The sequence below is a fragment of the Vanellus vanellus genome, assembly GCF_965231255.1.
Source record: "Vanellus vanellus genome assembly, chromosome: 1".
Classification (NCBI taxonomy): domain Eukaryota; kingdom Metazoa; phylum Chordata; class Aves; order Charadriiformes; family Charadriidae; genus Vanellus; species Vanellus vanellus.
The window spans coordinates 120,421,592-120,448,759 of NC_138905.1; the positions used below are offsets into that span (position 1 = coordinate 120,421,592).

Consider the following 27,168-nt stretch of genomic DNA (forward strand, 5'->3'; position numbering starts at 1 on the left):
TCTCTTCTCAAATGCCAAATAGAAGTTTTTGCAGAAGCGCACAGGTTCACATACCCACATCCACTCCTACACACCCTACCTCCCAGTTATTAGAAAGGCCGACTTGAACATTTAATGTTAAAATTAATGTACTGTTATGTCCCACTTTAGGAAAACTATACTTAAAGACAAGACAAAAAGGAAGGCATCTGTTTATAATTAGGAAAGATATCCTTGGCATAACTGACAAGGCTGTCAGTAAGTATCATTGCTAGGTAGACCTTTTAGGTTTCTCTTGCAGCATACTAATTTCCTAGAATCAAGTCACATCCTTACAGCTGATGTGGTCAGTACTCCAAGACTTTATGTGCACAGCAAGCTAAGAGCAGCAATTGAGATTCACGTGGGATTCCCAAACTTGCTTTCAGTAATGAGCTCAAGTATCTGCAAATAGTAAGATGGACAGCAAAGCACAATACTCAAGCTAACTCAGGTTAGGAATTTAGGCTCAACCAGGTACGACAGCGTTGCATACGCCGGTTTGAAACTAGTTCAGACAATCTGTACAAACTTTTTATCCAGACTGATTTCACTGTACGCTTACCTTATGACAGATAAGGTATTCCCTCATGTCAGTATTTAGAAATTTAGCAATAATCTTTTTATTCACTCTTCTCTTGTTATACATGTGTTTGAAATCTCTCGTTCTTTTTTTTTCCCCACTTCTCTCCTCTAATGTTAGCAGGGCATCATTTTCATCCGCACACATTTAATATGAACTAAATCAACAGATTTTAAAACAGAGAGTCCACCATAAAGGCGTAATACAGATTTGCTCTGTTTCAAATTTTTGAAATAAAGTAACTGAATTTTAAAATTGCTAAGTTATCTGCTACTGTCACCTACAGAGCTACCAAGTTTCATGCTATTGACTTTTATCATCATAGCACTGTTAACATTTTAAAATAGCATGGCTCTAATCCCAGTAAAGAAATAATCTTGTCAGTTCAGGTCTTCTGCTTGTTACATGGGTGCACAAGTGGCAGCTTCTCAAATAAAACGTCACAACTATGAGTTATCTGGAACTAATGTAAGTAAGGGAAATTTCTGTTGTCCTATACAATCCTTGGCACCAACTCACAAACATGAGAGATGCAAATGGCAGCTAAAACTATCATGCTTGAACAATCACATACATTTGTGAATGCTGGAGAAAAGAGAAAAACAATCAGGCTTTCGCCCAGGTACACAACACATACAGTCCCTCATTTTCCTGTCCCCTATGGACCACAGAGTCCTTCACTCTCACCTCAATCAGATCTGTTCAACTTCTAGTTCAAGTTTCTTGAGCACACTTATCTGAGAACAAGATCACTGAGTTCTCATCAGTTGAAAATTTTACTCTTGCTGAGGCTGACTAAAATCAAGCAGGTGAAAGTCTTTGTAGTTGACCAGCTGGAATACAGACACCTTCGGAAGCTCATGCAAAGACTAGCTGTTCAAACAACTGCATTGAAATTACAGCCCATGAATCTCCATTGGGAAAGAATCAGCAAGTGGACACAACATCTTCCAAGCAGAAGACAACTTTCTGCTGAAACATACTTGAATTAAGATCATGAAAACAGAGTTTTAACTATTCACACCAGTCTGAATTGGGAATGCAGCTAGCTGTTCATTACACCTCTTGAAATGGCTGGTCTTCTACTATCTTAGGGCAGCGGAATTTCTCAGAATTAGCTCTTCTCATACGTAACTTCATCAATGTCCATTCTACGTATGTACCCACAAAAAAGGCACAGTTAAAAGACTTCTGTTCAGTTAGCTGCATTTTCCTAGAGAACTAGACAGGTGGTTTCTTTGGCAATCTGCAATTTTTCACTGGGCATTACTTCAAAATGGTGGCCCTCACCTGTGACATTCATTCCTAAAAAGGACATGTAGTGTTCATGTCACAGTAAATCAGTAAGAGCTATCACACATCAACCTTTAAATTATCTATCAGGAGTTGCAGTGCCTGTAAAGGAAATATTGCATGCCTAGCAAAACAAACCAATGAACCACCCACATGAACCAGCGCTTACCCAACGCAGTGCAAATGAAATAGTGGTCTATAGTCATCCAGTCACCTAACCACAGTAAGGAAATATTGTTTCCTCCGAGGAATTCTTTCTCAAAGTCTCCGTTTAAGCACTTCATACTTCCATAATTCTGTCATAAGTACTTGGCAGAAGCTGTAATACAAACATAACGAATGGCAACCCTTACCAGATTACAAACTATAGTCTCTGAAACTTGGGCCTCCAGAGACATCTATTTTATATAGCAGTTTTGTATGTGTAGAGATGTATCCAATTGGGGCATGAAGCTACACTTGCCAGAAGCACAGTAGCTGCTGACTATATTCCTAATTCTAGGCATCACTGCTATTAGAGCACATTTCAGGGGATATTATGACATGGTATAAAAAATTCAGGCAGTATTTCAAAATGCCCAGAGAGTTTCCTGGAAGACCTGTTATGCTTTCCCTCAGTAGTACGGCCAAGGTGTTGCCTTGCCTAACTTGATGCACGAGGGATTTGGGGGATAATTTCTGACCAGAATTTTAAAGCTGATGAAACTGGACCTACATTTAAAAAGATGCTTGGAATGACCAAAGGCACATATAGGATACTTTGAGAAAGCTGCATTTATTGCTTGCATAAGCATGCAGAATGACTGCAGAAACAGTTCCAGCAGCGGTTTTCTGCAACACGACTGTAGAATTAAATTAGAACCTGTTACCAGAAAACCCACTTCAATTAGGTGGCAAGTGGGTCAAAGGGTGCAATTTGTATTCGTAGCTAAGCTTTCAAGGCTTTCTTCTTGCTCATGCTTCTGTTGTGAATGACACAAATATTTCATTTGTAGCAACAGTGCCACTATCCTTTTGTAGTCCCTTAAGTACAATTAATCAGAAATCTCCTACATTACAAATCAAAAATCACCTGTTTCACATCTTCTCTGTGCTATTTTGTAGAATCAACAGTACTGTAGGTCTAGAAAGTACGTATCATACTGTGTCCTATTAAGAAAACTTCAATATAACCCATTTTTCACTCTGCAGAAGATGCAAATTCCCTTCACATAAACTTTTGGTTTCCATAGGGCCCTCATCTTACATGCAGCATTCCTATTCAACACATGCAGCATAACAACATAAATTCAATTTAGAAAGATGCTTGATGACCATTACATTCAAATGTAAAAGGGCATTCTACCTTTTAATCTCTTTGATGTGTTACTATGAAAGAAATTACTTTTTTTTCACGACTATTTATGCTCAGGCTTATTTTGCAACTTTTATTCAATATCCTGTAATACACATACAGCTATAAAATCACCCATAGAGAAGGCAACTCCTCTGATATCACTTAAGAATCTGAGAAACAAATTTCATTTTAGTTCTTTTTTTAGCTAATTTTGAAAATGAAACTTAACAATTCAAAGCCTCCTAAGTGTTGAAATAAAATGTTATTTCAGTAATTCTCTGAATTACATTCTGTCATCACAAGAAAGAACTCCCACAAAAATTTTTCAATTTCAGCCTATCATAAACCTCATGAGTCAAGGATGCATGGAGTTATGAGAACTAAAGGATGAGGAACAAATTACATTTTATTTTTCTTAAATACGTTATAATTCAACTTTACTGGAAAGGTGGAATTTGTCCCTGAAAACACACAGCATAATAGTCACATGATAAATAGGGCTTGGGAAGACCCTTGAAAAGTATTCTAGCTAGTTTCCAGAACAGGACTAAACCTGCTCAAATCCCAAATTTTTTATCCTCTTATTCATATAAATGTATGAAAAGGGATGCCTTAAAACATCACAAAGCCACTTCATAAGATTAAATTTTATCATATAAAAGACTAGAAGTAGAGACTTGCTTCCTTTCATAAGTCTTCATATGCTTACATTATTAAAGCTCACAACTGCAAATACATTTCATATACTCAAGTCTACATGAGTATATCCTAAACCATAACTCTTCTACCACGTGTATTTGTTAAAAATATAACATCTACACAATGAAAATAAATATATTTGGAGAGCTAGTGCTTTTTGTTCTGGAAGCAAAATTATGAAGCGAATGGAGAAGAAAGAAGAAATTATTCAAGCAAACCCAAACAGGACTGTTAAAGGCAAGGGGATTCTAATTTCAGAAACAAACAAAAAAAGTAAAGCCAACTAGATTGATCACAGTCACCAAAAAACGAAGCTGCTCTCCAAGAAGGACAGGATAAGGGCATCTATTGTTAGAGGATCAGATCACTTGTGCCATTTACTTATACAAGCTGCATAAGACTGACAAACGGGAGACTGGACTCCTGAATATCAAAAGAATGAAGGACATGGATATAGCGAAGAGCAAAACAAAACATAAACATATAATTTCTTGCAGGTAGTGACAAAATTTTGACTTGATACGTTGAGATGAACAAGCAGAAGAGAATTTCTTTTCCACTGTAGATCAAACTCGCCGATTATGCTCTGGCAGAAGAGAAACAGTACAGAGAAGAGGAGAAATTTAAGAAGGGAAATAGGTTCTAGTCAGTAGATTTTGACAAAAGACTGAACCAGTTATACACTTATGATTATGGATTGGCTGAATCTGAAGGAGAAAAATATGTAGTAGAAGCAAATAAGGTATCCTGAGAATTTCTTGATTCTGCTTGAAACACAAAACCTAATGTGAGCATCTGCCATACAGCTGGTGCTTTAAAACAGACGTAGGTAAAATCAGAGTGGACATAAAACTAGCTCACATTTTCTGAAATCAAATCCAACTCAGATTACTGACAAATAATACAGACACCACACATATCCTAGTAACACGAATATCAGTGTTTCAAAACCACCCTCCAGAATGTGTTCAGACAGAAAAAAACCCAACATGTAAATGTAACTAATGCTAGGAAGACCTAATACACTATGTAATGTGTTCCAGCACAGAAATCTACGCACAAACAGCATACACACCAATAATCACCTACTTAGGAAAAACCACATCTAGGGATCATATTCCTACCCTTCTTGTAATGAGGTGGGTATGAGCCACTGTGTAAGATGGAGAGATGGTTAATGTATTTTGAAACCTGAAAACCAGAACGAAGCACCTCAGATTTACTAGAACACATAAAACTGAAAACACACACAAGGCAAATACTTCTGCCTTACAGCTCATTCCCTTGATAATATTAATATCCCACAATAAAAAAAGACCTTTAGAAATACTGATGTACATGACAGATTGAAAACAAAACAATCAAAGTTTGTGATTTTTTTTTTTAAATTGAAGGACAGTTCGTAATACACAACCTTCACAATTTAGCTTTTTTAATAGTTAGGTGGTTGAAGCTTGTACAGACATTCACAACATGATTTTTTTGAAATCGGTGTTTAATGATTCTGTTAAATACAGAAAAAAACCACCCTAGTTTACTGAAGAGTAGTTCATTCATGTCACCTAGCGTTGTAGTGGATGTGATTGCCAGCTGACTTCACAGCCAGCTAGAATGGGTGAGCAGTCCCAGCAGGCTAGCCTGCAAAGCTGCCTGGCATCTCTTCTGTGAAGTCCAGAGTAAAGTGCCTGGACTGCTGTTGTATAAATAAATAAATAAATAAATAACAAAATCCCCAACCAAATTCAAGCCTCTGATGCTAGCATCCATTAAAGAGTACAAGATAAACACACACATAAAATGTTCATCTGAATTATCTCACAGTGCAAGGAAAAGTGAAAATGAAATTATAGCATAGTTTGACTCTTGGAGTTATTTTTTATTTTTATTCATCTCTGATCTAGTACTTTGTAATCTGAATTTAGCTGAGGCTTTCTTTGCATTGTTACCATCACTGTAAAAAAAACCTTCCCTATTTCTAAGAAGGTTTTGCTAGGTACTAGATAAATGCAGTTGCAAACCTAGCCAAGTAATTAAGAGAACTTGGTTCCAGATCCTGTAAATGCAACCTCCATTTCTACATTTATTGTTTTAACACCACCTAAAAAAATTTTTGTCAAGAACTGAATAACATATGTGTTTAAACTATGGGAAAAATTCTGCTGATTTTAATTAAAAAGTGATAGCCCTCTATCACTAGAAAGCCTCCCTGACGTGAGTTAGAGAACAGTTAAATAAAAGGAAAATTTACATCCAAAAATCTTGAAAAATCTAGGGTTACCACACTTTATGAGCCATGTCTAATTTGTATGTGGCACATCTGGTATAATAGATATGATATACAAGCAGGCAAATATTTGAAGTAATAAGTGTTTCCCAGTGTTAAAATAAACACCTCAGCACTTCAGATTTTTGCTAAGCAATCTTTCCTCAGTGGGAAAGGAAGCAGAGAAGGAAGGGTACTTATCTGCTTATCTCCTGTTACACACCAGCACTTATGAATTATCACTCACTCACCAAGATTTTTGGTTTCAAATCCAAGTAGAAAGCATTCCATTTCACTTGGTTCATGTTCACAATATTTCACTGCTTAACTTGGCAAAACATCAAAATAGAACATTGTCACCCTTCTTAACCTCTCCTGTTGGCACACCAGTTTATTAAGCTAATGCGTCATAGCAAATGACTATTTTCCCTCTAAACCAATATAATTCTGTTGTCATGAACACCCTGTATTACAGCTTCAGCCAACTGGAGAATATTCATTCCTTCTTCACAGGTAAAGGGCTGCAGTTTCTGTCCAGTTGTTCCCCAGTTACTAGTGAAATATAATTTGTCAATGACTAAATATTATCTGTTTTGATGACCACTGAATGCTGAAACCTCCAAATAGTACATTAGATGAAAAACGGGTTATCAGGTAGAACTGTAATGTTCCAATTATCTGCACTCCCACAAATGCCTACCATCCTTTCTGTCCCGATGCTATGTTGAAATGAAAACCAGAAGAGTCCAGAATAGTAACATACCTTCAGCAAGGAGCTAATGGTGACCAGCAGACTTTCTCCCAGACCGACTTACGTTATAGCCAACATGTAACAGGACCTGCTTATTGATCAACCTGGACTTCATAAAAAAGAAATCTTCAATTTTACTCCAAGTTTACTTATTCTTCCCTTTTCCTTCCACCCTCCTCCCAAAAATCTGACTGTCTTGTATCTAAAATCTTCAGAGCAAATGGTTTCTCTGTTCCCTTTACTAGCTGGTTTCCACAGAATTCAGGGTTGAATTTTCTGGCGAGTCCTGCAGAATAGTATCAATTTGCCTTAAGTATACAATGTGTTACACCTATTTTTGCAGATGTCCCAAAAAGACATTTATGTCTATCTCTTCTTGTGTACTCCTATTTCTGCATAAAACACTATGAAAAAAAATAATTGTTATTTCTGCAACCCGTAGCTGAAGACAGTTGAATTTTACGAGTTCATTCTTTCCTTTTGGTTTTACCTTTTTTGAAATATTTATGTTGTTAGTTAAAGAGAAGGTGGAATTGTGCTGAATTTCATCCTTGATACTATTGTTTAGTTATACTGTGAAAACAATCAGAAGTTTGAATCCATTCTCTAGTGTAAAAAATGTCTTAACTGGTTTAAGGGAGAACAAGCAGATGAAAAATAAATAGAGAAGGTAGAGAAGGCAGCATGAAAATTCCTGATGACACACATCAGAAATACGTGTAATTTACATGTTTCAAGTCAGCTGACACTCTAAGAAAAAGGGAAGGGGAGATTTAGAATATTACTCATTCTTTTTAAGGTATTTAATCATTACAATTTACTCATTCCAAACCGTGTTCCGAACTGCAGGATTTAAAGCAGACCAACAAAGAGTTTTAAGACAACAAAGTACAGGAAACCCGCCTGGACGCTGTCCACCCACCTGGACACTGTCCTGTGCAACCTGTTGTAGGTGACCCTGCTCAGGCAGGGGGGTTGGACTAGATGATCTCCAGAAGTCCCTTCCAACCCTGACTATTCTGTGATTCTGTGAAAAGCTAAATTCAATACAGTTTACCAAAACAAATTTTTTTCCCCAGCATATACCAGGTCAAGATCCGAGTTCCTAACTGAAATAAGATTGGTTTCTCCTATTTTTTTTTTTTTAAACTTATCAGTCAGCAATTATCAGAATTATTTTAATTAATGAAATTACATGTAAAAAAAAAGACACAAGTTCTGCAATTTCTAGTTTTAATAATTGGTACTAAGTAATTAAATTAATAACAGTAAGTTTTACCTTATCCATCTCAAACATGAAATCAAACCAAAAACTAAAAAATAAGGAAATAAACGTTACTGATAACAGCAAAATACTGCAAATGTGCGAGGAAACTACTGGGAACAGAAATAAATGTAATATAAGCAGAAGTCTTTTTATTGTCTCCAAAAGATAAGCATGAATTTGCAATCAGATTAAGAAACAGAATAAATTTGCCTGGAAGATTTTAATATGTTTTGCATACCTAAAGCTACAACTACTTAGACAAATTACTAGATCAAATTAATACCATTTTATAATACCATTTATGGTGCTGTGAAGGCCCTGTCTGGCTGCTAAGCAAAATAATTCCTCATCTTGCTCTGTCAGAAGGGTTAAAAACCCCTCAGGAGCACGGCATGCAGTGAAATACCTATAACAATATATTCTGTAATCAATTTCCAGCTCTGTGGCTACAGCATATGGCTCTGTGGAAACCTGAGTTAATCAAAGAAACTTCAATTCCTAGGGACCAGATTAGCATAGTCTGTTAGATCCACTGCAAAGGTGACACTCTGTGCCTGAATGTAGTTTTCTAGGCTGAATGTTTCCATACAGCAGGCATTTCAACCAGCTACATCAAGAATCTTTAATTACCATTGCTTCTTAAAAGCAAGAAGCCTCTTGGGATAAGGATTCCTTCCTACTTGAGGCTTTACAGCACACTGGTACTGTGGCACACAAGGGCATCTTCCGTCTGTTTTTTCTGTCAGCACATTGTCAGTATTCTGATGGAGAAAACATGCCCCAAAAGAAGAAATCCACACTTAGTTCCAGAGAAAACCACCTAAATGTAACAACTGAATGGTTGCAGATGCTGATGCAAAGACAGAAACAAAACAACCAGCAAATAAGCTGAAGTCACAGCACTCTATTGACTTTCCAATACCTTCCCATTAAAAATTCTGTGATGCCTGGCTATCACAAGAAATATCCAAGCCACTCACTATTGCTTTTCAAAAACCTTGGCAAAAGCTGATTATTTCACTTTTCTTTTTCCAAATGGATGGATAAATTGTCATGGAAAACATTAAACATTCCACAAGCATCGATCCTTGCTAACCTGACATGGTCTACTAACTTAAAATTATTCTCTATCACATGATTTCTACATGACATCAACTACCACACAAGATTTTAAATGTGCATTAAAGTAGGTGGCCACCAGCAATTTCTTTTATATCTCACATCTGGTACCATACTCCACATAATGTATACATGTTATCTTTTACTAATAAATCAAGACTTGAGTGAGAGCCCTTTATCTAATTTCCAGTCTTGAAACTTGTAACAGTCTTGAAAGCTGTAAAATAATATTCTTTCTTTTTTTCTGCATCTGCTGACAGTATTTTAAACTATGTTCTTCTTTCAGGCTAGCCTGATGGGTGGATTATTGAGATCATATAAGCATTCTTCTGTATTACTTCATAAACATATGATCTTGACAAAACTTTCAGAAGCCAGTAGCACAGAGCTTATTGGAGGAAAAAGGTTAAAAAAACCCTAAGAAAATAGATAGAAAAATTTTTCTTTCTCCTAAGGCTGGGATGTGTCTATATTCAACAAATAGAGCAAATGTTTTTTGGTACAAGATCAGTACTTCATCAGAGAGTTATATCCAATACCAGTGATAAACAGTTCTCAAATGGCTTGTAAGCCTATTTGATACCCTTGACACCTGCATTTACACCAGTATATCAAACAACTATTTGTTCTGAGGGCATCAAGTCCTGGTTTACTCCAGTGAAGAGTAACATTTTTCTAGCCACTAGTATTATCTGCGTATTATTATTATATATTTGGCGTACAAGTATCTAAAGGGTGGGTTGAAGGAGGATGGAGCCAGGCTCTTTTCAGTGGTTCCAAGTAACAGGACGAGGGGCAATGGGCACAAGTTAGAACACAGGAAGTTCCGTTCAAATACACGGAAACAGTTCTTTACGGTGAGGGTGACAGAGCACTGGCACAGGCTGCCCAGGGAGGTTGTGGAGTCCCCTTCTCTGGAGATTTTCAAGACCCGCCTGGATGCAGTCCTGAGTAATGTGCTCTGGGCAATCCTGCTTTAGCAGGGGAGTTGGACTAGATGATCTCTAGAGGTCCCTTCCAACTCTGAAAATTCTGTGATTCTGTGTGATTTTGTGATTATTCCTACAGTGTTCATAAGTCTGAGTTTCACTGCAACAGTCATATTGTGCAGTACACATCCTTAAAAGGAAGCTGGATCTGTAGCAGCTCGTTTGCAAAATCAAATTAGTTTCTCCTTCAGACATGAAAAAAATCAAGTCTTACGTTTAAACAAAGCAACTGATTATATGGGTGAAATATTTTAGCTGAAAGATGATGCAGCAGTATAAAAATACATTGTTCTCTTTCACTAAGCCCACAGCCCATCGAAGTCTACCGATAAGTTTTCGGGGCTTAGAAACAGGTCACTGAAATTCCATTTTGAAATTTTAACTGCTTATCCAAGGATTTGAATAAAGATAGTAAATTAATGGATAGAAAGCATTACCGTCAGGTGGAATGAATTCTGAAGCTTTTCTACTGTTGTGTAACATGCAATTTAATAAGTTACACAGTACCCAAAAAGTACAATGGAATATGTTGTAAGCCACATTTTTAAAAGCATGAAATGTAAGCAATTTGTGGGATTCTGATTAGGTATTCAAAAATTATTATGATGGTAGGAAAAATTAAAAGGATTGCTACACATAAACAAGCAAAGCAGGACACTGTAATTTGCAGATTCAGTTATTACTATAAGCAAAATTATTATTTAGCCTCAACAAAATAAAGTGCTCCCCTTTCCACATACTCCCCAATTTTCAAACAAAAAAAATTAGAAATGGAACCACCACATGCTTAAGTGGAGTTATTACCAGCCTTTATGACTTCAGAAGAAATCAAACCCAAACACCATGTAAATTATCTTTCAGTAGACAATTTGCCACTTAAACAAGGGAATATTGGGCTTTTGGTCAGTAATTGGTTTGCTAAGCACTCACACAATGTGTAGATTTTTCCACAATTAATATTGCAGTGTTCTTACATCCCACTTGTTTTACCTTAAGCTTAGCATATTTGCTAAAGAAATATTCAGTAAATACAGATTTGTTTCCCTTGAACACCTTATGTTTATTTCCTCTTTCCCAAGTCTCAGCCTCCACCTCCCTACTTTTTTTTCTCCTCTTGTTTTCTCTTCAGTATGCCTCTTCATGAAGAGACGGACTGATATCCATTCAAACACAGATCAAATTAAATTAAAAATGTCTATAGGACAGTTTATAGTTGTATTCTGCAACTGCTTAATGTAATATGCCATAAAAGCTTTGTGTTTGCAAAGAATCCTTTAAAATACTTCTTTTTTTTTTTATGTAAGATAATATCATCAATAAAAATAGTGTCAGTTCAAGTTTACAAAAAACATTTGGAAGTTCATCCATGTTTAACAGTTAAGCAACAAGAACAATGCCAGTAAATTCTTTTGAAAGCAACACGAGGTACAGCATTTTATAGCAATCCTGGGCATCACAAAACTGCCGTGGGGGAACCTCGCTTTTTTACACACCATTCTACACACCATGACATTCTAGGCTAAATGATATGAGGTGTGATAAATGCAAGCCTTCGTTTGAATACAAACAGATTCTTAAAATATTTTAACTAGGAGTATAAGTGAAAATAAATTAGGCCAGTGGGATTTAGGTAAAGAATTCTGATTCTGTGAGATTTTCTTAGTTTACTGCTTAAGTTAGAAATTACACAAGCTTTGAAAGTTTTTGGCTCTGGAAACAATTAGGGAATTATTCTGAAATTAAATCACTATCTTATGACTGGCAGCATAAGAATAAACAAAAAAAAATAATCAGTGTATTTATTCTTAACAGCACCGGAACAGGTGCTGTCTAAACTTGCCTAAACAGCCATGCCGTGAGTTTCTTAGCTCCTACCTTAGCTCCCATACTGTTGTAAATCCAACCTCTTTTTGTTCCTTTTTTCTAACATGGGCAAAGAGATGGAGATGTGCAAAATGGAAACTGAAAGCCATGATCTATCTTCAAATTTCTAAGAAATCTGATTATGGTCTTCTTCCTGTGTAGTCAGAATGAGAAACTGGCATCTCCAGAGAATAATTCAGACTTTCTGCAACTGCACTTAGTTGTAGTTCAGCGTTCAGATCTTTGTTGTAGTTTCAAATAAAAGTGGTTTAAGTCAAAACCTATCACACAGCATGTTTATCTCCATGGCTGACAACAGTGATTCTTCCCATCAATTTCCTGATTGTTTATCAGACAAAAATCACTCTGTAGATGTAATTCCAAGGCTGAGGTAGTCCCTATGCACCACTTAAAGCAAGTGTAATGGGCAGAGGAGTTGCCAAAGCAACGCCTACGAGGCTCTACTTCTTCTCCAGAATTCCCGTTTCCTGAAAAAATAGGGAGTCAGTTTGGAACTTGCAAGTGCTGAATATCTCCAGGACATCTCCTTCAAAGATCAAGTGTAAGAAACACGTGCAGTGCCCACCCAAGTGCATTCTTTATTAATTTCTAAACTGGGGCTTCCTCAGCCACACATAGTGTGGGCAAACACTTTAATCAAAGACATTATCGAGTCACTTAGATACCTAACTGCTATTCTGTTTTATTTGAACACAACATCTTCAATTTATTCTTTTTCTAGTCTGTTGATTATAACAATTACAATAAAAAGTTATGGGGGAGAAATGCAGATCCATGACTTGTAGAAGTCCTGAGCCACTCAATGAGGTTAATTAGGGAGGCGGGGAAGTTGTTTCATCTGACCACATTATCAACATATCTTTCTTTTTAAGTCAATGGGTCATGTCCTACACTGACTTATGCCTGTCTCTGAGTTTTTTTAAACTTATTACTATAAGCGCATGACTTCACTAGACGGTATATATCTGAGCTCAGACTGGTGGCAATAGATGGCAGGTTTCCCAGTGCACAGAAAGCTATTTGATGAACACAAGGATAGCCCTAACTGATATGCATTCGCACTGACACTGTTATACTTAACAATATGCTACAAAACGATGATTGAAAAAGCATGAAAATCTCTTCCTCAATGAGGTGCTGTCCTGGTTTGAGGTGCAAACATAAGTGCTTCTGGGTAGTTTAAGCTTAAGCAACACGTGTTTTTACTAAATAAAAGTTAAAATTCAAAGGCAGACTTGACAGTCATGGAATTAGCAAATGAATAGCAATAACATACATGTCATATGCTATAATTAATACTATAGATATATATAACAATATTGTATATATTATTATGATATATTGTATTCTATTACATATATTATATGCTTTTTCAAGTTAATCCTCTTCTTAAAAAAAAAAAGTGATGATTCTAACTTCAGCGTTCAATTTTTTCATCTTAATACGAAAGGTCTGTTTTAAAATGCATGCATGAAAACAGCACCGTGTAAAACACAACAGTAAAATGTTATTGCAACCCTTCCATTTCCATTCTTTAGCTTTCATTTTAACTGTGCAGTCTTACAGGGTTTCCTCTCATATTTAACAAATGATGAGTGTTCGAAAGTTACATGTGTATTCATACGACAATGAGAATTGTTCAGGAACTTCCAGCAGCAGGGTAATACAATATACTGTAAGAGTTCAACGTGGGTTAATTGCTCTGCAAAACGGGTATCTTTTTTTTATGACTCAATCCCCCTTGGGAATGCCAAACCTCCCCCTGCACTGACAGAAACCGTGCAAGCTGGGGGCCCATTTCATTAACATGAAGAAAATCTACTAATTTTACATAACAAAAAAATAAAAAGGAACATATTTTGCCTTCAATTCCATGAAAAATCAGACACACAAGGTGCGTGACAGGAAAATAGGGACCTAATTGTTTAGCGCCCTCAAGAACTGTTCACAACAGGTGGAAAGAAAGGCACGGAAAATTGACGCAAAGGAGATGACAAATCCCAATACAGAAATCTTTCAGCAAGCATGTAATGAAAAATGGTATTGCAGAGAAGAGTCTGGGAATGGCACAGAACCAAACCAGTGCCAAAAACTTCCGAATTCCTCCCTTTCTACAGGCAAGGAAGGGAACAGACTTCTTGGCTGTATTACAAAAATTCCTGCATGATCTTTTGTTATCAGGCTGAAGGGCAGCTTTCTCTAACACTGGATGATGCAAAACACTACCAATAAGTGAATAGAAGAATAAAGTATGAAATAGTATACATTTAAAACTAAATTATCAAAAATTACTGTTGAAATTAATTTGATTTGATTTAAGGGAAACAAACATATTCTGTTATTTGAGCTAATCTTTATCACCAAAGGAAGGCACAAAATACTGAACACAAAAACATCCTTGAGGAAAACAAGCACGGAAGCAGCTATTCCAATGCACTGACTTTCTTCTTTTGAGAATAAAAAGCCTTTCAACACTATAAATAAAAAAATTGAAGTTTAAAAGTTGGTAACCCCAATGATACTATAGCAAGTATATGGTACTATATCAAGGCTAACGTAAATGAGACGTATCTAGATTAAAAGCATAAAAATCCTTAAAGAGAAGGTCTATTGCCACTAGTATCAAACTTTAGTTTGTAGGCTAGACATTCATCAAGCAAAGCATTCCTATCCCACACCACAGTCTAAAAAGCAAACAAAACCAAGGGATCTAAGCTTTTAAAAGCATAGGAACTATTGTAAGAGTTCTCTGCACAGAGGTACTCATTATCCAAACTGATAAAGTATTTTTGGTTATGTATAAGATGCATACACCATTTAAATGCAACTGACCAATTCATCAAAACTGACACATTTTTAAAATACCCAAGAGCAATGCATACTTCCTGAGAGAAAGGCACCCTTCCCACCCACCATAGTATTTTCCAGCTCTCCAACATGCATTCTTGAGGGAGAAGGGTGTAGGGGCTTAGTTTTTACAAACTGTTAACAATGGTGATAAAACACCTATTTATAGCAGACCATTAATGTACTACGACAGTATCACCATGCTAAAAGACAAAGATTACTCTCTGAAGACTTTGTACTCCAAGAATCCATACATCTTCAAGAGAGGAAACCACAAGGTCAGTAACGCAGCTTGCAGTTGGTTTTGACTATTACAGCAAAACAGCTTCCTCCACCCATCCGAGCCTACATTATGAGACACAGATAGCTAAAATAATATTAAAAGTAGTAGACAATTTTCATAACTTTTAAGAAAACGGTCGATCAAGTTGAGCCAATAGCTGTAAGAAGAATAATTCTGGCTTGTAGTTACAGTCCTAGTGGAATTCTGAGGCAATTATCCGAGCCAGGAGGCTTTAAAAAGGTACACCTGATGATGGAATGAAAACAAGCACTGTACAGCATATTTTGCAAAGGCTATGTTAATGTCAAGTTTCTATCTTCAAACCACATTTCAACCCACTCCCCACAACTTATCTGATTTTAATTTGTTTTTTAAAAAATATGGTTTAAACAGAGAATAAGGAAGATCACCAAGGTGCATGGAATGACTAAACACGAGGCCACTGTGCTTACATAGAGTAAAACATCACAAGGACTTGCGAAAAAAAATAAATCACTAAGTGCAAAATACAGTTCGTGAATCTCAACGTTTTTGCTTGTGCCTCTGAAGTGCCATTCTAATCTCCTTCAGCTATATGCTACTCTTACTTTTCACTAACTCCTAACTGCATTAGCAGCATGCATATTTGAATACAACTAAAACAAGAGTTTTAAAATAAAATGAGTCCTGATGTTCACTTTCCAAAATTAGAGCTGTAGTACAATTGTTAAAAACTCAACAATATGAATCTAGGAAAGCATAAAGAAAAACTTAAAGGGCACCAATGATGTAAAGGATTTTCTTTTTCAAAGCTTTTAACTGTTTGGAAATCGTTTATTCTAAGCTGACATTTTATTTAAATATCCTACTCAGCAATTATGAAAGCAATTTCATCCCACATTTCATTTCCACTAAAATTCACCATTTTTGTGTCAAACTCTTCCTAAACAACAGCACTTTGTGCTTCTTAAATATTGGAGAAAAGAGATCCACAATGGCATTTCATACAGAATATATCACATGCTGGCTTAATCATGAATAAATCAAATCTTCTGCCAACTAAAACATTAAAACAGGATATAAGGTGCTGGTAAAGAATAAAACTGAAATGTATATCTAATTACTTTTTAATGAAATGCTTGTGAAACCACTGAAGCCTATTAGAGTGTGCTAGAAATATTTCTTTATCTCAGGTCTTGTGAGTCTAATAAGTATGACTCTACAACGTAACGCTTATATCACTATACCAGATCATCCTCAAAAATAATGGTTTCATCTTAAATCATGCAATCCCAGGAATGCTCTGAGGAGAGTAGACAGGGCAAGTGGAACTGCTTCTGGCAAGGTTACCTGTTCAAGTGGCTTTAGGATAAAGATCTTTGAAGGCAAGGTTTCTGAAATGAAACTTACAGAAAGAATTTCCTTTTAGAGGAAAAACAAGGGAGCTTCTAATCTTTGGTAATGATTTTAAATTTTATTTTAAGAAATAAAAATGGGAAGGCTTTTAAAAATAGTCTCAAATGATTCAAATAGTTTTTAACATGAAATCATAAAAGCAATATTGATCATTTAATCTGTCATTTAAACAAATCCTTATTTTACAATTAGACTAATGCCATTTAATGTTAGATACCTACAGGTGAATTCACACTTTGCTTGTTACCTTAGGCCACATAAATGTACGCCAGTGATAATACAGTGTGTACGTTAATAGGCAAACTGCCAAGACCTGCCATCTGGAGAGCTAATGAACAATCAAGGGATCCCAAATTAAACTACAGAATTTTCTCTTAGAATCTTTAGGACAACACTGTCAAGTTCAATCTATTCACTTAGCCTCCAGAATCAATTTTTCAAACTTTATGACAGGTCTAATAGTTTCCACCTGTTTCTCGTGCTTGACTTTTGACTGGCACGTTACCAGCCAGGGTGGAAATGCAGACAAAGACCCCTATTAGGCTCCGGCTGTTTCTCTACTGTGAGGTCGCTCAGCCATTAAATTAGTTCCAGCCCACTTTCTCCTTCCATGTCTTAATTTTTGGGGGTATGAAGGTTTGGGGAAGTGGAAAGGAAGAGAGACAGAAGTCTGACATTCAGCTGGTGGGAAAGGTATAAGAAAATCTAAAGTCACAAAAGTTAAATGCCGATTTCTTTATAATTTACTAACTAAAACATTTACTCACTAAATTTACGACCAACCATACTAATTAATTTTTTGAGACCATACTAATTAAGTTTTTGAGGTGTTTGTATCATATTTTCAATCATCACTAACTTGGTAAAGTTGGAGAGACCTAAGAGGTCTATCATGTACCGTGTGCTTATTTCAATATATGATTACATAAACATGGTATTGCACTTATTTTCTGGGAATCACAAATGATCAATAGGTACCTATCTTCTGTTCAAGCAAAGAAACTATTTTTTCCTGAGATATGGTTTCCTTTCATTCAGAAATGGCAATTATAAAAAAGTGACATACTACACACCTTAACAAATTCATATTGGTTCATTTGGAAGTATTTTAAAAACCTGGCAAACTTTTTTTTTTTTTTCATTAAAAATTACCTAATAGGTATTTGCATCAATTTCTAGTGATCTATGAAATGTTATCATCTGAGAAGCCTCAAGGTACTTAGCTGAATTGCAAATTCCATGGACTACATTATTCTATTATCCATGACAACAAAGTATTTACAGTAACATTAGCCATAATACTTAAGAAAAATATTTTAACTCATTAAAACAAAGGTCTTTCTGTAAGATAAATTTAATTGTTCAAATTATAATCTGACTAGGATCATTTTCCCAGTATTTGCTCCTTAGAGCCAGGACTTCTAGTTTACATCTTACCTGAAAACTGACTACTCAAGCTGTATCATGATGGGGAATATCTTGAAGACCTATGTCTATAAACGCTTCATTACATTTAGACTACTCAATGTAAAAAAACAACCTGAGTGCTGACCACTCTGCTGGTACAGCACTTTAGAAATAAGAGAGTAATGGTTACACAGTCACTGAAAAGCCAAGATCACTTCTCTTGGCTCCCTTGCCTTTCTTGATAATATAATCATATATAAATTAGCTACACATGATTCTCTTTAGCTTGTGTTATCTAAATAAAATCACGAAACTCTGTATTATATACTTCAACTTACTGAGATGGCTAAATAACGTTACTGAGAACCACCACCAAAAACAACTGTCAGAGAAGAAAGATCTTGACCTATCAAATGATCACTTTGTCAGTTTCTTCACAGTACTTCTGCTTTCAATCCAACAAGCTGGACATGCTGCAAATACTAAAAATTAGAGAAGCAAATGCTACAAATGCCTCAATAAAATAACTCTTTTCTTTGCGGCCTCTCATCAAACTAGCATGTCTGTGTACGTCTAAAAGCCATTGCAAAATCTGTTGCAGGACAAGGATGCAGATCTGGGGGAAGGGGAGTGGCAAAATTAGATAGCAACATTTTTTTAATTCGTGTGCAGATGAGTACATATACACACATAGAGAATAGTTTAGAATTAAAAGAAATTTGTATATGATTCCAACAGTCTCTAAATTGCAATATTTTCACACAATTTATCATTTGTAAATTCTATCACAGTGTCAACTGTAAGACTAAAAAATTTTTTACTTCAATAGTGTTATAATGCATCCTCATTCATAGATTTTGTGCACACTTATTCTAAACCAAATCACCTCTATTACTTGCAAGAAGGCATATTCTGTAACTTGTATCAGTCTCAATTTACGCTCTCTAGCTGAGAACTACAGCTATTATTGCTGGTTAGCAAATCAGCTACAATAACATTCAAGATGATTTAACTGATGATGTTGATTAAAAAAAAAACAAAACAAAACAAAATTACTGAGGTTATTTTCAACAGTAAAATTCATCTGCACTTTCTGCAGATAAATTAACATTGATACTCAAAAGTAGTTGTCAAGAAAAGTTATACCTGCAGGCAGAAACAGACATAGAAAAATCTGTCCTGAAGAGCAACAACTTCCCAAAGACAGTTTTTTCCATCAGACTATTTCATGAAACATAACAGTATAGTCTTTGTATATAGACTCCAACCTAAGATTTAGTAACTGTGATTTTCATATCGCTTAATCTCATTCAAAACTCTAATGAACTACCTTCTCAAAGGTATCCAACAACGCATTCACAAGGATCATCTATGTAATGATGAAAGAATGTCTAGCATAACCTTAATCGATGTTTAAAAAAAAAAACCCAAACCACTAAAGAGTATTTTAGTGAAATATTCAGCAAAAGGAATGAGAGAAAACAGTAATGTTAAAATTAAGGACACAATCTATTTGGTAACACTTTTTTCAGGTAACTAGCTTAGAAAATAACTTGTATCAGAAAATGCATATGATCTCCGAAGTATGCGTATTTAATACCTTAAACTTTCCTGCGGTGATGTTCATGACTTGCAAAAGGAATGATTAAACTCCACTGCCAAGTAAAAAGTTGTTTGATATCCCCACCCTTTATGGCTTGGTGTTTTATACATTATCAGTTAATATTCTGTGAACACAAATATGTCCTATCTAGAAGTTAATCAACTTTCTTTTACTTTGGCTAGCTTGTAGGCAACAAATAAACAAAAGAGAAAAAAGTTTCTTTCTGAATGTTGTGTCTTACTATAATTGTGAATCCCAGACCAGAAAGCTTATTTTGGTATTGTCTAGATCACTATCTTACCCATCTAGAAGATTCATTGTTGTTGTGGTAACCTCAGCAAAAAGAAGAATCTTTCCAAGCTTCTTTGTTTGAAGATTCTGTTGATATGTCTTCAGGCTGAAATGTTCTGATGAGAAGCTTCCCATCTCAGTGATGACTGGCATGAGAGATGGAGTTATCTCTGGTTTTGATTCCCAGGATGAAATAAATTTAAGAGACACCTTGCTGGACGCTCTTAATCCTTCAGCATCTACATTTCCCTCAAGCCATTTCAGGAAAGCAAGATGGATTTCCTGTGGGCAAGGGAAATAAAATAAGGCATAGAAATACAGACCACCACACGTGAAGACAATAGAAACATTCTTCTGAGAACACTTTTATTCAAGCAATCATCTTCTACTTCAAAATAGGAAAATTAACTCAATTTCCTCCTCAAAGACCAACTTCTGCTGGTTGTTCTAGTCCAGCCTGTCCTGACTACTTGGTACTCTCTTCCTAGACTTGAGACCATGCTCCTTTGCAATTTACTTAGGCTTAATCTTTCCCTGTAACAGGCTTTGTACAGGTTCAGAAGCATGGAGTGCATACATTCGTCCGCATTATGCAGGTTTCCCAACAGGCTAAGTTGCTTGAGGGTGACAAAGCACTGGAACAGGCTGCCCAGAGAGGCTGTGGAGTCTCCTTTTCTGGAGATATTCAAAACCTGCCTGCATGCATTCCTGTCCAACCTGCTCTAGGTAAACCTGCTTTGGCAAGGAAGTTGGACTAGATGGTCTCTGAAGGTCCCTTCCAACCCCTACCATTCTGTGATTCTGCAATGCTTTGCTGGAAGCCTTTTAGTCAATTGCTAAAACTCGATTTGAAGGATAAAGCATTAGCTAAGAAAAACATTTACTGATTTGTCAGTGCAATACCTGCTGAAAGGGCTCACACCTTCAGCTAACAGAAGCCTCACTACTATTACCTTAAATATAGACAAAGGTGGCTGTTGATTAGCTAGCTAAAAGAGAAGCATGTCACTCAAGAACGCACGCAATTAAGAAAATTCTACTACCAATGTATGAAATGCATGAAATGCAGTTGTATGTATGCTCTCTTGTCCTTGTCCCAGCCAATGGCACAGCTCGTACGCATTTCTGTGCAAAAGATTTTAAAAGTGAAATATACACGTACATACATATATAATTTTATATATCTATACACCAAAACTTTGCGTTTTCTCTCCTTTATTTTAGATTATTTAGAAATAGATTTTTTTTAATGTGAAATGAAAAGATTCATTACTTGGATTATTACCTGTCTGGTGACACCCTGAAACACCTGTTAACACATTCATTGAACTCTTTCTTGAGATATCTAATTCTGTTTTGAGAGATTTGATATGAAATGTTTGCCATGTCTTCAGAAACCATAAGTCAACAGCCCACAAATACAGATGTTGGGACTTCTTTTTGCTAATTGTGTATCTCAGATTTCGTAGAGCTCTCCTTCAAGAGACAAAGTAGTCTTTTATACAATATATGAAACCACAAAAATTGTATATTCTATTCTACTGAAAATAATGCACCAGAGATTCTTGCTCTCAATTTTTTAAGAGGAAGACATTTGACTTTTAAATAAAAAGTTTCTAACCAAATACATGTTCCTCCTTTCCTTTACTGCCATATCTGGAACCTAGAATATGGGTGTTTCCTACGCAAGTGCTGAAGACAGGACTAAGCTCTCTTGCCCTTGAACAAGATGTCCCTGAGCTCCAGCCCAACTCTTTAAAACCCACAAACTGCAATTAAAAGCAAACTTCCTATAAATAGTTATCTATCCAAGGAATTACTCCAATTTTCCAAATCCCATTGTTATATCTTAAGAAGGAATGAGAAAAGTGGTCCTGTTCCTAACACCTTTCTATAGATTTTCCATCCTCAGAAACTACACATTCTCAAATTTCACATGGACACTGCTTCTTGTGTGACGTTCTTTGTACGCTGAATGTCAGCAGACTTACTGGTTTGCAGCCCTGTAGTAGGTGCAGGAGAGCATAACAGGAAGAAAGGAAAAGTCTCTTTCCAAATGCAATCAGGCACTAGCTTCTAAGCCCCAGGACAGCTTAAGAGTGACTCAGTAGCTAAATTTTAGTTACAGAGAAATTACTTTTCTTTTTTTTTTTTTTTTAAAGCTCCACCTGAACTCTTTCCATCTAACTTCTTGGATAAAATGTGTTTAAAATATTTTCTTTCCCCCTTTTTTTTTTGCATATGCATTGTAAATGATGATGCAGCATTAAAGGTTTTATGAGCATTTCTTTGACTTGATCTGCATGAAGCACTTGTATCCTCACTTAGTGTAATATCATAGCTTTGACAGACTGCTGCTAAATTCTTTACACACTACACTACTTATTTTACACACACAGAGTAACTTATTAGCTGTAACTGGTATTTAGAAAAATTATAGCTTTCATTCTTTGAGGGAGTATATGGAAACTGTGCTTAATCAGAAAGTGCATTTTCCTATTGCTTTGCAAACACAGAAATTCACTCAGCATAATTGAGCGTGCAAGTCCTAGACACAAAAACATAATTTTAACTCACATAAGGATGGGTTTGCAGACTTACAGAAACAGACATTAAGTTAAAAAATAAAGGTACTTAAAGTATTATTACATTCTAAACAAACAATGAAAGTGCTCGATACTACATGTCAGAAAGTCTGGTGTACTTTTGCCACAGCATACTTTCTGAAAAGACTGAAATAGCACATATTTATGCGTGATGTTACACACAATTCCTACCATTTATCCTCTTGAGTATATACTTTCAGGTGATTTTTCCCCCATAGTTTTTAGGTTTACTTCTTGATTTAATTTTCTTGTTTCTAACGCATACTGAACCATTTAAGAATTGTTACATGTATACAATTAGGAAGCTAATTTGTCCCATAATGTACACATTTATTGAGCTGATCAAAAACATAAACATGAGTAATACATAATCAAGAACATCATTTGATTTTTAAAAAATCCTAAAAAATATGGGTTTGCATTTTTAATGAAGCAAAGTTTCAAGTACTGTCCAAGTACATGGTAGAAAAATCAATTTTCACTCTAAGAACCTCCTTCACACAAAGTTACAGAAACACAGATGCTGAACCAATGCAATTTGGTCCCCACAATTGTACTGGCATACAGAGAAGTACATTTTTGTATAATGAAATAAACATATACAAGAAGTCAGGGTTAACCTCTGCTTCAACTCCATTTGAAAGGAGTATAATCACGCCAGAGCCTGAACTGTGCGATTCGTTGTTTAAGTTCAGGATTTAGCTTTGAATTCAAAACCTGTCCTCAGCTGCATCTGCCGTTCTGCAGCAACCTCTGGTGGCCATTCAAATGAAAAGCGTTGGTTCAGGAACTGTCTGGCCTTCCACACCTCTGGGACCAGATCAGGTGTGTCAAGCAAGGCACCCAACACAAGGTAAGGGAATACCCAAACTCCTGGCCACTGCTTACCCTGACCATTATCAAAATCCTAAAACATGCAGGTATAAGCTTTAATGAGTGTGCAATCAAAAATGCTGCAGCTGTTATATATTCAGGCACTGACAATGTCTGCAGCTGCTTACACATAAAATCATACTAAAATCTGTATTACGCATCTTATCAGTAACACACTTTGTAAATATAACTACACTTGGTTTAGGGAGGAACAAATATATTCTGATATTGTTATTCACCATTAGTGCATCAGTTTGGGATAGGAGAACTGAAGTCAAGCCAGATTTAAGTTTCCTATATGTTGTGGTTTGGGCCGGACTGGCCACTGAAATGAAACTGTTCATTTTTCAAATCACGTTTTATAGGTACATTCTCTAATGCAAAGCTAGTGCTTTCTTTCTTAAAGTAAGAATTAAATTTGACATGTCAAGCAAAAAACTTGGTGACAAGAGAGCTAATCAGCTTCTTTCTCATAGTTAAAGTAACCAACTACAAAATTTTCTATCCATATTTTAAATGGTAAAAGCACAAAATATTTTCAATTCATAGTAAAAAACAACTACCAAAAGCAGAAAAGCACCGTATCAAGAGAAACTACCCATCACTTCTCACTAAGAAATTCTCTCCCAGCACTCCAAAGCACAACTTAAATCCTCCTCCACAGAAGCATGGAGAGATATGAAATTTCAGAGCAATGACAGCCTCACTGAACTGGTACCCAGGGACAAACCAAGTAACCAGCAGAATTTTGATTGTCAGACTAAAAATGTCACTAAATAAAAAATTGTTCTGAGCAGATAGGGAGATATAATGGATGTTAATTCACAAAATTCATAGAAATAGAGAGTCAGGCTACTGCATACTACATACCCTCAGCTCCTCCACTGATCAGCACAAAGGTTTATTAGGGGTCACTGTATCAAGGAGCGGAGGTCCAACATTGCAAGTTGTTGAACTAAAGTTTAAATGGTAATTTTAATGTAAAGAAGGAAGAGAAAAAGCTGCATTTTGTTTATGACTTAACATCTGTTTTCTACGATTTTAAATTTGGTCAAGTGTGTTAAGAACCTGCTAGAACAGAAGTTTTCTTTTGCTGTTTAAAATTCTTTTTATTTTTGTAATCATTAGTTTCCACTTCTTCTTAATGCTTACTTAGCAGTCGAGATTGAACAAAAAAGAGAAAAGAGGGTGACGTAAGAGAAAAAAACGAGCTGCATATGACCCCTTCTCTGTTGTAGCATAAAATAACAGAAAATTACAGCTCCTGATGGAGAGGATTTTATTTGCACCTGGGCTCTATCAACCAATGAGACTTATGCACAAAGCACATAAACTTTCAGTTACAATGGTTCAAAATAATCCTAAATCCAAGCCTTTATTTTTGCATTCTAGTTATATATATAATTTTGATGTATTTTCTTATTTTTATATGTATGTTCATATACACAGAGAGATATATGCAAGTATCTCTCTCATTGGGCATGTTCAAGAGCTGCTATTTTCTACCAAACTCTGTGACGATAGATCTTAAACTCTGTATCAATGGAATTCTTTGTTGAGACAAAATTCAGTCACAGCCTAAATTCATTTGGTTTCTATTAAAAACATGGAGGCGAAACTAAACGAAAGCTAAAAATATAATGCCATACACCAAACAAACATTATACATCAGTCAGCTCTCTCCTTGGGAGGAAAAATGGGAAAATTTTAACTACTGATGCTCTACCCAATGACTCAATACTGTGACTATAATGTAATACTCTGTTTTAGCTGTTGCTTGTTGAGTAAGTGAGGCCAAGTATTCACTTTCTGAATACACAGCTAGAACACGATTTAACATTTTTCTCCTTCCTTTGCGTAAAATATAATCGTTTCCAGTGAAGTCACTCTATTTTTGCTTCACGGTACTTTAAAAAAGTTTGCAGTTGATGTATTTATTCATATATTATCAGTTGAGGTACTCATTAAATCACATATATGCATATATGTTTATTAACTGCTAACAAGTGAAGATCACACAGGCGTAAAGTACCAATCTTTAGAGAAGCACATGAATAGCTCGTTTGGAGCATAACCACATTTATAGACATCACACCTTCTAACCTGCTTTTTTTCCTAAATTGGGTGTTTTCAAATGAGTATTATTCGGTTCAGGTATGATCTTAAATGTATGTATTTCATATGAATTCTATAATAGCACTGATGGAAAAAGAACACATTTTAATAAAGAGTGCACAGCCTTTGGAATCTGATTTCAATTTTAGAATACAAAAAATACATACTGGCATATACAGATACACAAAAAATACACCCTCCTTGTATTACACGGCTTTGCTCAACAGCCCTAAAAGTTTAAAGGTGCTAAATTAGCCACTGGAGAGCTTCCATAGCATCTCTTGAATCCAATAGAAACAAACTGAAGTCCAACGTGGTAGTAAGCAGTAGGCTGGCGCCAGCAAAAAACACATCTACAGTGGCAACTCCAGCCCTGAATGCTAGCGACTTAGGAGGCCAGCAGCAGGAAAAGTCAGCTATTAGCACAAGAGGGCAAGGTTTTGGCAGACATTTCTGACTAATGAGGCACACAAAATGCTTTTCTGATACTGCCTGTGTTTTTACTTCCTGTAATAATGCCATACTTTGAGATCTGAAGCAGATTACAGTTTCATAACACAACCATAGCCCCATTTTAAAATCATGTTCATACTTAGTCAATATAGAAAAATAAAAAATAAATAAATATTAAATGGCACCAAAAAACCTTACTGTAAATATACAGAAAAAATGTGAAGTTATATACTATCCTTATTGCTCTCAAACCCTAGCATGTATACATTACCTTTTACCGAGGCTTTGAAAAACATTTTATAAATACTAAGTTTAGTACCACAACCATTCATTAAGATGTTTTACTTACTTTTACCAGGGGAGGGAGGGAGAACAACCCAGTACAATGGAGGGAAAAACAAACAAACAAACAAAAAAATATAATCTCTTGGCAATCACAGCCTTGACAGAGGAACTGGAAGAGGATGAAGAATAGGCCTGCTGTAACCTCTTCCATAGAAACACAAAGATGGGAGGAAGGTTGCTCTTCCCTCCAAAGGAAAACTATACTGGCAGTTAAGGTGTGGTGGCCATCTTCTACTAGTTCAGCAGGATTTAGGAAAGCTGTAAATGGCAGATGTATTATTTGTGTTTATGTGTCACAGCCACTATCTCTAACCAGACAACCAGGTTAAGAGATTTCATTAGATGGTCATAATCATTATTTCAATACTGTTCAGATGTCATTAATATGTAAAAAAATTACCAAACCACACATCAGTGGCTGGAGTCCTGAATAGTTGCCCTTAGACTTAAGCTAAGTGTAAGCTGAAGATGGATTTTCTAACAACTGAAACAAAAAAAACTAAACAAAACTGTAAAACACAAAGGCTATTTACAAAGCATTCAAAATCTGATTTGAAATATATAAAGTACTCAAATGAATTCATTTTCAGAACACCTATATAAAACTTTTAATATCAACTGCTTATAATTAATTTCAAAGTTCAGTCCTTGTTCGAGGGAACAGATAAAACTTGAGCAAGCTAGATAGATTAAAATCAGCCAGTGGGGCAGTGGAAGGAAGCTATCTTCACATTACTTATAATATTTT

At 35.8% G+C, this 27,168-nt stretch overlaps 1 protein-coding gene across 1 annotated transcript in view; it reads right to left on the reverse strand.

The window, feature by feature from the left end:
* The window catches only part of HLCS (holocarboxylase synthetase), a gene marked incomplete at its 5' end in the record, with an annotated part of 124,178 nt that overhangs the window by 57,136 nt on the left and 39,874 nt on the right, over positions 1 to 27,168 (reverse strand). Inside the window, one exon of the mRNA XM_082479920.1 lies at positions 20,039 to 20,310. Coding sequence (XP_082336046.1) covers positions 20,039 to 20,310 — 272 coding nt within the window. The remainder of the gene's footprint in view (positions 1 to 20,038; positions 20,311 to 27,168) is intronic.